General features: G+C 39.3%; 1 protein-coding gene across 9 annotated transcripts in view; it reads left to right on the top strand.

Moving 5' to 3' along the window:
* The window catches only part of MCTP1 (multiple C2 and transmembrane domain containing 1), a gene marked incomplete at its 3' end in the record, with an annotated part of 170,454 nt that overhangs the window by 66,786 nt on the left and 89,395 nt on the right, over positions 1 to 14,273 (top strand). For all 9 annotated transcript variants that reach the window (XM_081930147.1, XM_081930144.1, XM_081930145.1 and 6 more), the window contains 3 exons: positions 2,527 to 2,697; positions 4,462 to 4,592; positions 11,643 to 11,829. In XM_081930147.1, coding sequence (XP_081786273.1) covers positions 2,527 to 2,697; positions 4,462 to 4,592; positions 11,643 to 11,829 — 489 coding nt within the window. The remainder of the gene's footprint in view (positions 1 to 2,526; positions 2,698 to 4,461; positions 4,593 to 11,642; positions 11,830 to 14,273) is intronic.

A 14,273-nucleotide genomic window follows, 5' to 3' on the forward strand; every position in this document is an offset into this window, starting at 1 on the left:
CTCCTGTTCTCTCCCCCCTTAAGGTTTTTTTTAAAACAACAACAAAAAGTCCTGTGTATTTGCTGCTTTGTTCCTCTACTCTGAAGACCAGTCTCAGTCTAGCCCCCAAACCCTCCACTGTCCTAGCTAGTCCTCACCATCCGACCCTCACATATCTTTTCAAGTCTCAAGTTTACCCCATTCCCACCCAAAACTGCGCTGTAGTTTTCAGCAACTGGCATTCAACTGGCATTCAGCAACTGGCATACCACAGACAATTTTTTAAAAAAATTCTTCCCTTAAATAAGTGCCTTCTTTTAAGATGTATCTCATATCTCAGGGCAGGGAACCTCTTTTGGCTCGTAGAAAATGAGAAATGCTGTCTACCTTAGTGCTGTGGACGACCACAGTGCTATGATCAGAGAAGTCTCTGCTTGCTGCCTTCTACTGTCAAAGAACTTACCTCTGATCTTAGCACTGTGCTGGCGCTACATTGGAAATAATGCATCTCAGCACCTGACATCATATGATGTCAGATGAGTGGAGTTTGCTACATGGCCAAATTCAAAGGCTTAGTGGGCCTTATGAGACCTGCAGGCTGGTAAAAGAATTGACAGTATTAACTGCTTGTTTAGATACAGACCTCAAAATACAAACATTCAATAAAGATATCCATGTTTACATGATGAGCTTAAAGTGGCGTAGATTGTGGTTTGTGGATCTATTAATCTACATTGTATTGTAGCTGTGAAAGCGAAGTATCTGATGAAGCAGGTGCGATAGCTGGCAAAGCTCAAAACATATTGTCAGGGTGTACAGCAGGATGACCCTCCAAATATTGCTATACTACAACTCCCATCATTCCTGAAAATTGGCCATGTTGGGTGGGCCTTACGGGAGTCAGAGTCCATAACATCTGGAGGACCAGAGATTAGCCACTCTTGTGTAGCTCCTCCATGGTTTGTAGCCTGAGCAGTCTCTCCTGCTGCAGCTTATTCCGCAACTAAAAAAAAAATACTCTACATTTGTCTATTCACTCTGGATTGGAGACTGTGGGGAGTGGGAGGTAGGTTCAGGGAGGAGGAAACCCTATTGTGCAGGTGGAAGAGTAGATTTTTCTGAGCACTGATGTAACCAGTTGATTGCTAAGGTCGTTTGCGGAGTGAAATTAGTATATCTAGTATATTTCATTCGTTTTGTGTGTAATCAACTTTTGGGTTGGCAGATGCGAATTGACAGGTTGAAATGCCAGTAGAAGGGTTTTGGTTTTTGGTTTTGGTTTTGCAAAAAACAACAACCCAGCACGACCACTGTTAGGTTATCTCTTTCTGCATCATCATGTGGCCACCCAAACTGTACTCATAATTCGTAATAGAAGTTTCACTTGGGACATTTTGACATGAAAAGAAACTACTGAAATATAAAAAGAGAATGTTTTAAGATCCAAATGGTATCTAGCCTTTAGAAATAGTGCCACAGAACCAGGTATAACATCCCATCTCATTCTTAAACCATCCTGCATTTGGTTTCAGGGACCTAGAAGCCAGCACCAGATCTCCACAAACCCAGTGCTACTAGCCAGTCCACATCAGTCAGTGATTAGATAGATGGTTGCCCGGGATTGTCTGGAAGCAGTGTGGGTAGCCTTGGTTTAGATTAGTTTCCTTAGGTCAGGAAGAGAATCAGGGCTGCGGGCTGTTTGGTAGATATGATGGGAGAATGGCAAGCTTGTTGAAAGGATTGCCATCTAGTTGCCTTCCTGCATGCTACATCGCTAACAAGACTGGGAAAGCTAGGCTCTAGAGGGAACATGGGGAACTCTTAATGGACAACCAACCAAGCAAGCCTGTATGATTTGGAGCTTTCTTTCTGGATCAAAGCTGGTGGTAGCCCTTTCATCTCCCCCTGCCGCAGGAAAAGGGAAATTAGTGGCAGCCAGCTCTGCCTCTTAAGGGACTGTACTGTGTACAGTGATGTGGTAGCCAAAAGGGAAAAGAAATCAATGAAACCATAGTCTGTATAGGGGTGTACATACATACAAGGTTATAATTCCCAGCAGAATGTGAATAATGTTGAATTGACCAGTGTGCTGGTGGTCTGAAAGCACAAAGTGCATGGGATCTAATCTTGAAAAGGCAACCGGGTATAGATTACCTATGATAGGTATAGCCAACATGTTGCCCTCCAGATGCTACTGGACCTCAACTCCTATTACCCCCAGCCAGCATGGCCAACAGTCATGAATTATGGAAGCTGTAGTCCAGCATCATCTAGAGAGCACCATGTTGGGTTTCCTCTGATAATTCATGGCTACATAAGCAGACAATGTACCAATGAGTTATGCCCTGTCACTATAAAAATGGTGATTACACTGTGCCGATTTGTCAGGGAAATCCAAGTTGAATATATATTTTTTATTTTTTATTTGTAAATTTTTGGGTATTCACTTATGCACTTTCTTTAAATAGCCATTCAGGTGGGAAACAAATCATGGGGTTATGGTTTGCTTGTGCTCTAGCTAAATCAGAGTTCTCTCTATACCTAAAGTTTCAGACCCAGAGTATACGTCTGTCAGACCTGCACAGAAAAGCTCAGCTGTGGAGAGGGATAGTCAGTGTCACTTTGATTGAAGGTCGTGAACTCAAAGCCATGGATCCAAACGGGCTTAGTGATCCCTATGTGAAATTCCGACTGGGACACCAGAAGTACAAGAGTAAGGTAACTTTGCTGAACTGTTATTCCAAATGGTGGTGGTTTTAAATGTATTTGCAGCATTTTGAGTGTTAGAGTCGCTGAATAATTCTTCAGACTGCCAAACTGAAGTCCAAGGATTCTTGTTCAATCAACAATGTTGTAGCTGTAGTAGACCTAAATCTAGTTACTACATATACCTTAGACAGGCCTAGCCAACATGAAGCTCTCCAAATACAATTGTCATCACCTGCAACCATTGACCATGTTAGTTCGAGGCTGATGGGAACTGTAGTACACAAGATCTGCATGTTTTATATGTCTAATGGGGATTTCAAGTTTTTCTTTTTAAACTGCAAACACTCGGGCCTCTGTGTACTTACGTTGAAACTCTCTTGAGCTTCAACCTGGTTTGCCATGCATAGGATTCTGTAGTTCAAGAACTATATCCCTGAGCTACACCGGATGTATGCACCTAGCTTTATGGTTCTTGAACAGTGACCCTAGTTCTAAAAGGACATTTGGGTCTAGACTGGACAGGATCTAGTACACTCAAACCTTGATTGTCGAATGTAATCCATTCCGGAAGCCGTTCAGCTTCTGAAATGTTCAACAACCGAGGTCAATTGGCTGCAAGAGCTTCCTGCACTCAAGCGGAAGCTGCATCGGACATTCAGTTTCTGAAAAACGTTTGACAACTGAAGCATTTACTTCTGGGTTTTTGGCATCCGGGAGGCGAAACGTTCCAAAATGAAGGCATTCAGGAGCAGAGGTTTGACTGTGTATTACTTTAGTTATGCCCAAGAAAAAATTGTTTCTTGAAGCTTTGGTGAGCTAGACTGGGGATAGGTGGTCTTCTGATTATTGTTTATATGAAATTAGTTTTTTAAAAATATATATACAGTATATTACTTTTTATGGATAAGCACTCTTTTGTTGAAAGCCTGTTTATGAATACTACAAACAAAAAAAATCCTATGCTGAGAAAAGGAATTGTGTGAAGGAAGGCATAGCATTTCTTACATTTTACCTGTATTCTTCAGGAAAGGTATGGTGGGGGAAGTCATGCTTGAGTCTATGCCTTTTAAAAGACTGGGCAAGAAAAAATATAGAAACTATAGAAATATAGAAACTCAGCAAACAACTTTCCTATGCAAATGGTAAAAAGAACTGGTATGTGCTGTAAGCTAATCATTTTAAAAGGTAGCTTTGCTGAATTTTTATCAGTAAGAAACTGACTTTATTAGCATACATCTAAGGGAAGGTTGGCAGTTCGAATCCCCGCGATGGGGTGAGCTCCCGTTGTTCGGTCCCAGCTTCTGCCAACCTAGCAGTTTGAAAGCACGTCAAAGTGCGAGTAGATAAATAGGTACCACTCTGGCGGGAAGGTAAACAGCGTTTCCGTGTGCTGCTCTGGTTCACCAGAATTGGCTTAGTCAAGCTGGCCACATGACCCGGAAGTTGTCTGCGGACGAACACCGGCTCCCTCGGCCAATAAAGCGAGATGAGCGCCGCAACCCCAGTCGGTCATGATTGGACCTAATGGTCAGGGGTCCCTTTACCTTTACCTAAGGGAACATTTTAGGGAACCTGAAAAAATTCTAAAATAATTCATACTTTGCAGAAAAGCATACTATATTTAATCTTTAGTGTACCTTATTTCCTACATAAACATTTGAAAATGTCTGATGAAGCTGTTGGTTTGCTGAACTATTTCTTAACTATACCAAAAGAATATTCTGTTGTTCCAGGAGGTACAAGTTTCCATAACTCCCTTTACTTTTTTTCCAGATTATGCCAAAAACTTTAAATCCTCAGTGGAGAGAACAATTTGACTTGCATCTCTATGAGGAACGAGGTGGAATTATTGATATTACAGTGTGGGACAAAGATGCTGGCAAAAAGGATGATTTTATTGGCAGGTTTGTCTAATTACAAACAACTTGTATTCTGAGAATGAGAAATGATTATTTTATTTATTTGTTTGTTAAATTTCTATACTGCCCTTCATCTGGGCACCACGGGGCAATTTACAATATAAAAACACAAAAATGCATAACACAGTAACAAACAAAAACCAAAAAAGCTCCTCATACACAATTTAACTAGATTGACTCCAACTACAAAAGTTGAGGCTGCTGAACAGACTCTTGGGCTGGAGTTTTGTTTAGGGCTTTTTGTTGAGTGTCTGTTTTTTGCTGCATTTGTTGATATATATATATAGAGAGAGAGAGAGTGTGTGTGTGTATCTTTTTAGATCTTATGATTTATGTAGAAATTGTTTTAATTTGTTTGTTTACCTTTTGATGTTTTATTTTTTGCTTATGACTACTTTTCTCCTCCTGAAGATGTCTCGCAAGGCAGCTGGTAAGGATTTCTCCTCAGGGTTTACTCTTGAAGTCTTTCTCACAAAGGCCACTTTGGTGCTGCAAACACAGCAAAAACACTACAGGAGGCAACAGCAGTATGACTCATTTCATTATGTTTGTAATCTCCCCCCCCCCATGTTGTAGGCTGCCTTGAGATGCTTTTAACATGCAGCATACAAATAAAATTATGTATGTAATGTAGAAGGCCAAAGATTGTTTAATTAGAGAGGATGAAGATTTGAATTGATATTGCAAACTGCCCTGTGATCCATGGATGAAAGGCGGTATAGAAATTTAATAACTAATAATAATAGCAATGAATGATAATAATGGCAGTGATTTCATATACACTTGTGCTACTTTTTATGGGGGGGGGCACCCTAGAAATTATCTGTTGTTGACTTTTTCCATTTTATATGGGAAGAAATTTCCTTGACCAGTAGGTGGCAGATCACACCAACTGAAAGATGTCATTTTTCAAAACTCAGTTACAAAAGAATCAAGATGCAGGAAGTTCCACTGATGACATTTGAAGAGGGAAAGATGATTGGCTGTTTTGTCATGACGACCATTAATATGCTTGAGTGAAATTGTTCAAAGCACTCTGCTTTGTTCAAAGCAATATTTTTGACAAGGAGGATTGTTTGAATGAGTGTCTATCTCTCTTCCAAGGGAACACACAAGAATCACAGGATCTGTGTGTGGTATTTTGCACTTTCCCAAACCATGCTTGTTGTGCTGCTTACGGTTTCCACACCTGGGTTCAGCATGATAACCTTGAAGGCTAGGCTTTCCTAGGCAGCCCTGTTCAGGGAAGTTTTTAATATGTGACATTTCAGTGTATCTTTTATCTTTGTTGGAAGCCGCCCAGAGTGGCTGGGGAAACCCAACCAGATGGGCGGGGTACAAATAAATTATTATTATTATTATTATTATTATTATTATTATTATTATTATTATTATTAGGTCACTATGGTCAGTGAAGTGATAGGTAGTGAGGAGTCACAAAATGTCTCTCACAGAAGCAAACTTACCACCACCACCACCACCAACAACAACACGTGTGGTAGAGGTCGCCATTGTGGTTCCTCTGTGTAGGGTTCCATCAGTTTAACAATTGATAGAGGTTACTAGAAGCAATGCTATACTATTGACAACTATTGCTGGATAGTTGTTAGTAAAATTGCCCATACTTACTGATTTGTTGTTGTTGTTTACTCCCACCACACCTGCTGTGGAGCTAAGTGGGCAGCCTGGAGAGGGACAGCTTATTAGTAAGAAGGTAGGCAAGGAAAATAGTCTGTCGCTAAGCAGAGGGGGGAAGGAGGGTCTACAAAATAGCCACTGAGCATAGGTTTCTTACTGTACTTTCCTTGTATGTCTACAGCCAGATGGGTAGCTGGATGGAGCAATGAAACACCAGGATTAAGCCAGGGTAGCTGGTCCATATAAATAAATATAAATAATGAATAAGCATTTATTTATATCCCGCCCTCCCCTGCCGAAGTCAGGCTCAGGGCGGCTAACATCAAATATATAACATTGGTATGAAAGCAAACAATAAGTAAATTATTTCCTAAAAACAAGTCAGAATCAAATTAAAATCTAATTACTGCTTCCCACAGGGTTAGGGTTGAACAGTAAGTGCTCAATGACCAAACATGGTTAATGCACAGCAAGATTCACAGGCCAACGTTGTTACAGATTATGTGATCTGTTAGCTGCAAGCAAGTCATAGGTCTGAGCAAACAAACCATAGCTAAGCTAAACAAGCAATGGTTTTACTTTGCGTCCAAATGCAGACATTGGGCATGGGCATGGACTATTGTAAGTTTGTTGTGAATAGCACATGGCTGTTAGTCCAAAAACTAAGTACAGTATGGTTGAAAGGTATTTCATACATGAGAACTGTTAATTGGTTATCCCTTGTTTTCTGCTACTCCCTATTGACCTGTTTTATCAGTGTGTGCATGCATCTGTATGTCTGTGTGTTTAATCTGGAAATTACACACACTGTGAATTATTCAAACTGTGAATAATGTAAACATCATGACTGTTTTTTTTTATTATTTCAAATTTTTACTGTTTTGAAGTAACAGCCTGAGCACAGCCTCTTAATATTGTTATCCACTCTTGTGTTGTTAGTAGGCTTTAATGGTCGAAGCTCTATTTTAAAAGCTATGAGCTGGAATTTCATCTTTCAGAATGAATTTTCTATAATTTATACATACGGTTAAAGGTCTGAAACATCCTGCCTGTTTGCCATGAACTTAATTTTCATGCAGTACATAAGGCCAGTCTTGACTGCTCATTATGCTTTGGAGAACAGCTTTTTGCTGTTACTCGAACAGTGTTTCTTCCTGGGCATGTTGAATTCTCAGGTGTTTTACCAGGCTGCTTTCCTATCCACTACCTCATGCAATTTTATTATTAGTATTCCTGTAGTTGCTTAAGAGCTTCAGAGAGAATCTCCATTCCCATGCAACCATAAGAGTGTGAGAGGCGCCTCCCTAATCCTAGCAGTTCTCCACTGCTTACCCTTTTTTTGGCTCCATTGTTATAATGGATCCAGTGGGGCTAGAGAGACTTTGCTTGTGTTGCACAAATGCTGATATGTGGCAATTGCTAGTTCCTGGCTCTAGCACTAGGGAATAGATGGTGCTGAAGCAGAGTTACACCAGTTATTTTCCAGTTTTGTTTCTACCCTCATCCATTTGTGTATCTCAAGCACTTATTCTATCATCGGTAAAAGATGGGTCATCCTAAACCTTTTGCTTTCCAGTCTCTTGGCCGCCTTCCCCTGTCAGTTCCTTTTCTCTTTTATGTCAAATACAGTACCAGCAGTGTTTCCACTGTAGTCTTATGGCACCTTGTTGTGAGAAAAACAGACTTTTTGTCAGGTAAATAGTTCAAATGGAGCCTCATTCCAAACCCTTGTTATTTTATTTTTAAGTATTGGGGATGTCTCCTGCCCTGAAGAACAGCCCTCACCTTTTCTACAGTCAGTGTCCACAAAAACATAATAATAGATAGCTATGCAGCCCAAAGAATATAGCCACAAAGTGTGGCTATATTATGGCAATTGTGAAACATACATCTCCACTTGCATTGTCTTTTAGGCAGCTAATTTTCATCTGCTAATACTGAAGTAAAATTTTCAAATGAAGGTGACTGTCTTAATCTCCATGTAATTATTTAACTTTCTGTCACCTGTGCTTTTGAACAATCGTGACTCTGCCACCTATACAATGATAAGCTAATAAATCCTTGTGATTGTTATAAATTTAACACGTAAGAGTAATCTGGCCAAATTGGCTGCTGACAGCTGCAATATATTTCCAGGAATGAGTGCTGTCGGTGAACAAGTTGTTTCAGCGAGCATACAGGATAAGTAAAATCCCATGTTGTGTAATTTTATTCTCTTGGAGTTCTTTACAGTCCCATACTGCAGGATTTATAGAGTTGTTTATTAGTAGGAAACCATGCATGTTTATCTTCAAAATGACATTGATTTTTGCTCATATTTTTATGTTGGGGGAATTACTGGTGACTGATTCATTTTCATTTTCTGTGAGTCATCACTGTCCGTTCTCAATAGCTGGCAGCTCTCTGTGCATTTTGGCAAAATGTGTGACACATTCCTATTGTGTGTGGCGGGAGTGTGTGTGTGTGAGGTGAAATAATCACAGACCACCATTAAATTTAACTGGTTTAGAAGTGTATTTCTATATGAACAAGGTCTTGCATCATTTTTGTCCGACTTAATCTACCGTATAGGCTGTGGGAACCTATGCTGAAATAAGATTAATCACCCCATTTCCCCCTGCACTGTACATACTCTGTTGTTACAGTTACAGATAGGTAGCCGTGTTGGTCTGCCATAGTCAAAACAAAAAAAATTCCTTCCAGTAGCACCTTAGTACCTTGGTATCTGAAGAAGTGTGCATGCACACGAAAGCTCATACCAAGAACTAACTTAGTTGGTCTTTAAGGTGCTACTGGAAGGAATTTTTTCTGTTGTTACGGTTTTACTACAGTACCATTTTCAGAGCAGAGGCTTTTGGCACACACATGAATGGAGTAAGAAATGTGGCTGTTTCATATGAATTATCTCACAATAATTGTTGTTCAATACCTTAAAATGAGCCTTGAGCATTGCTGCACCAGGGCTCGCCCCCCCCCATTTGTTTGATGTTACAGGTGTTTTCTGCTTAAGATCAGTGAATTACCCCAGCTGAGTGGGGCAACCATTTATAGAAGGCAGGTGACAGACCTGTTCTATGTTCTGAATATATGCAAGTATTCTTTCAGGTTTTTTCTGGACAATTAAACAAGCAGAAATTTGTTGCTAAGAATGCATACTAAAGACAAAAATCCACTTGCTCTTAGTGCTCTGCTATTTTGAAATGTGCCTTTGAATCTATCTATCCAAGAAAATAAATATGGCTGTTGGGAACTTCGGTGAACCCATCCTCTCTTTGCCCAGGTGTGTCCTACCTACGTTCAGCAATGGGTAAAAGACTGATCCTTGATATTTATTCACAAACCCCTTCCTATGGAAATTTTAGTGTGAAAAGAAGCTTGTGTGCAAGTAGAAATGCATAAGCACACCAAGTGGTCCATGTACAGGCTTCACTGCATATAAATGTTCTTTATGAAGGGCAGGGCAGCCAATCAAAGTGTCATCAATTTTAGAATATTTAAGAATATATATATATATATATATATATATATAATTCAATGATATGCTGCACATGAACACATACCAGTTAATCTACCTTGAAAATAATGTTTGACTTCAGCCTGGTAGAGAAAAGGTGCAAAGTTTCACCATATATGCTATAAAAAAGACACATGACAATGTCATCGATCCCTTATTTTATTAGATTTGGGGTTTTTTCCTGTTGACCTGTATTTGATGTGCTATTCAGGTGGATCGGTGCATATAAACACTTGGCTATGATTCTGAGTTGTGGAGGCTATGCTGTACTGTGTTTATATTATACATTTATGCTATGCTTCATGTTAATGGAAGTTCATTGTTCTTCCAGGCTTTTATGTTAGTGTTTAATATTCAGGGTTTCTATTATGTCTGCTTTGTTTAAGGACAGGATGGTCCTGTGCTGATTTGTCTGGCATGTTTTCTATTCGCCTCCTCCTCTCCAGCTGTACTAAGGCACTCCCAGTTAAATATACTACAAGTAGGTGTCCCAAATTGCCCTTGACCCTATTCTGTAAAATAACTAACAGAGTGATTAATCCATTGCTGGTGTCCAGACATCTTTTCTGATTAACAAGTAGAGCCTACCTTGTTTTCATGCTTGCAGCTGAAAACAACAACTTGCCTTTCAGAGGGAGGTTTAGAGATGGGAAAATCTGTTCATTTTGGTTTCTCTCTCTTTTCCCCCCTACGCTTAAGTTCAGTTCCGAATCAGTTGGTGTTTTTATATCATTGTTATGAACATTCAGTAGTAGCCTTTTAGTGCAATTTTCTCATAATATATACATCTTTGTATGCAATTTTGTCTAATGTACACATTTTTCCAAAGAATTTTCCCTTATGTAAAATAGTTTTGTCGTTATGTCACCAACAGATGCATTTTTTAATGGGCAGTCTACTCCAGCATGCATTTTTGTACATGTTACTTTGTTGAAGAATTTCAAAGATGACTGTTTCAGTTCTCATATTGTTTCAAAAAGTGTGAGTTAATAGGTTCACCTGAAATGCAAACTGAATAAACTTTCTCCACCATTCGTATCCGCAAGCCGTTCAAACAGTTAAACCTTATTTGGGAATTCGGATGGGAGAGCTTCTCTTGGTTTGATTTGGAACTAGGCTTGGGAAACCAAGCTACCCTCGCCAAAATAAAACTATCAGGAAATTGCTCAGATTTCCATATTCAGAGGCTTTTTGTGTTTCCGGTGCTGACACCCAGAGCACAAAAAGCTGTCTGTCCTTTTCCCTTCCATCTTCTTAGCTTTCTTCCTCCCTTCCCCAGCGCCCGTAATGCTGCAACACAAGGATAGATAGAGGTGCACAACATTGGAATATGACCCAAGATAGAAATGGTACTTGATTCAGAATACAGTAGAGCATTACAACTTAGACATGTATTTTGATGGATTTCGCTGACATCCCTAAAGAATTTAAGACATTAGCTGAGTTGGTTAGAGTGTGAGGCTCATAATACCATAATACCAAGGTTGCAGATTTGATCCCTGTACTGTTGGTATAAAAACAGCTGCATATTCTTGCATATTCTTGTGGGGGGTTGGACTAGATGACCCTTAGGATCCCCTCCAATTCTATTATTCTATTATTTGGATAAGAAAGGCACGACATTTCAGTTCTAGCATTGTGCCTTTTGAGCATCATTTGCTTCAAAAGCAGCTATATAATTTAGTATATTTATATATAAGAAGAAGTTGTGTTGTCTTTCTTATGACGGAATGAGCTGAACAGCAAAAGAACAGGGTCTTGAAATACTGCTTTCTAAACCCCGGGACGGCTGCCTTTGTTTGTGTTTTGCATAGCTGAGTGCGTGTCATTCCACACTGCTCTTGCGAAGGCAGCCACATGCTAATCAAAACATTTGTTTCTAGGTGCCAGGTTGACCTGTCGACCCTGAGCAAAGAGCAAACTCATAAGCTGGAGTTGCCTCTGGAGGAAGGGGAAGGCTTTCTGGTATTGCTGGTCACCTTGACTGCCTCAGCTGCAGTCAGCATCGCTGACCTCCCAATCAATGCCCTGGAGGACCTAAAGGAACAGGAAGAAATACTAAAGAGATATGTATGTAGTGCCTCTCTCTTGCTCTTGCTACGTAGGATTGCAAATGTGAAAAACCATGAACTGTATATTCGGTGATGAATGGGGGAAATGGCCTGTTACCCCTAAAAACCCATCCAAGCTGTTGCTTTTTCAGAATGTTTATTTAGTACTACAGATTTATACTAGCCAAGTTAATATCTACAAGTAATGCTGTTTATAATGTCCCAGTGCATTGCCGTAAAGATTATTCTGTTGGTTCTTGCCAATTAGTTTTTGTTCAGTGCTTTTCAATTCCAGTCACCATGTGAATTTACTTTGTTGCTGTTCTCAAATGAACATTTAGTGCCATAATTAAAAAGTTATGCCACTGATTCCCCCCCCCCCCCACAACAGTAAGTCAAATAGCTTTAAGAGTCCAATAAATAAATAAATGGACCAACTTTGCTATTGTTTAGAGAGTGTTATGATAGGTTTTTCCTTCATTAATGCATAAGAATGGTGGTATGACCCTTCGTAAAAATAATTGTGCTAAATTTTAAAATTGTGCTCAGATATTTTGAAAACAAATATTTCCCAGCATCCTCATAGCATGTCGGCTTCTGTGTAGTTTTGGTAAAGCAACAGCAAGGGGAGCTCTTACTCCAGCATTTATGAATACTGAACTCACTAAAACTGACTTACTAGAGACAAAGAATAAAGAAGAAAGCTATTTTCACCTAAAATTACAAAGCTTTTATTGTACAGTGCTGCCAGGTGTTTAGAGGGCTTCTCTAGACACTCTGCCATTAAACCCAAGCTCTGACTAACAAAGGGCTGTTTAATTTTTTTTTATTTTAAAATATTCCTATTCCCTTGCTGACATCCTTTCAATAACTGAATTTAATAAAGATGTACCTTATCAGGCTCTGCAGATAACATGAAGTGCTAGTACTAATGCTGTACAATATTCTTCAAACAGATTAGCAGGATGTGCGCTTCAGCAAATTTATTCTACCTATCTCCACTGAATCAGCTGTCTGCTGGTGCTTGTACAAATCACACACCAATAGTGTTATCATAAACACAGTTTAATAGAGGTGACTTAGCAAGGCTAAACATTATATTTCCTAAACCAACTGAGAGCTAAGATACAGTGTACTATGCCTGAAAACTAATAATTACGAGTATTATTTCAGATTTTGGTATCAACCAAGACAGACTGGTCTGTCAGACTACATCTTAATAGATATAATGCATTTCTGATGGATTAATTGCAGTGATACATATTTTGATACCAAGTAGTGAGAATAATATTTTTTCTCCAAGTGATACTGATGATTATAACACCACAGAAATATTGTCATATATTTCACAACTTTTTTGAATCTTGAGCCAATTTTGTTTACCCCCAGAATTGTGTCTCTGGTATTGTTGGTATAAAAACAGGATTGCATTCTGTAAAAAAGAAAAAGAAAAAATACCTGGCATGTCAATTTATCACATTGGTTATTTCAGGCATTGTTATGTTTACTTACAAACTTAACTACCCTTTTCCCTAACATGACTTATACATACATAGCTTTAGAAAGACAGATTAAAGGACACAGTATTGCACAGTATTTGTGGAACTCTTGCCATTCCTATATGTTGTCACCTGTTTTATTTCCAGCGTTCGTGCTGCCACCCTTTTAGGGAATATACAGTGAACTATTACTGTGCAGCTAGAAAGATTCAGGAATCCTTTTATCATCTTTATTTTATAGATTTTTTTTAAGCTTTCCTAAAGAGACTTTTCCATTTTAAAATGTATTTTGTGTCTATTCTTGAGACAGAAACCAGTAAATGAGCTGACCTTGCCATCAGATCAAATAGCCTTGCAAAATGACTCTATTACTGTCATTTAACCATTTGTAGCTGAACATCAGAGCCCTGCAAATTAAACAGGCATTACTGTTTGAACCATTATTTTATCACTATTGTATGAAAAGCTTAATTCCTTTTGGGGTGGGGGGAAGGAGGGCCATAATGGGTAGCAGACCAAGAGAGAGATTGTATGACCTTTTCAGAACGGGTGTGCTGAACCCCTGCTCCCCCTTGTCACAGTTTAAAAACCAGAGAAGCTAGTTTAGTGAAGAAGTTGTTAGCATTCCATTTTTATTATGACATTTCACAGTCATCCGATTTAATGTCCCTTGACCGGATTGTCCACCGTGAGACGATGGGCTTGAAATGTTATTTAGAGCATTGATAAAAGGTGAGCAGTTCTAAGATGACAGCGAGTCATAAGGCTGGTGGTGTGACATTAATTTTCTCCATAACAAAGATGGAATAAGACGTCATGGTGACAAGCTGTCAATCAGTACTGGCCCCTCAGTGTATCTCAATGCCATAGGATGGGGTATTGGTTCTCCCATAATAGAGCTGAACTGAGATGCTCTCCCTGACAGCTGCTGCAGCCATACAGAAAATATATTATACAGCCTTTC

The sequence above is a fragment of the Podarcis melisellensis genome, assembly GCF_964234715.1.
Source record: "Podarcis melisellensis genome assembly, chromosome: 11".
Classification (NCBI taxonomy): Eukaryota; Metazoa; Chordata; class Lepidosauria; order Squamata; family Lacertidae; genus Podarcis; species Podarcis melisellensis.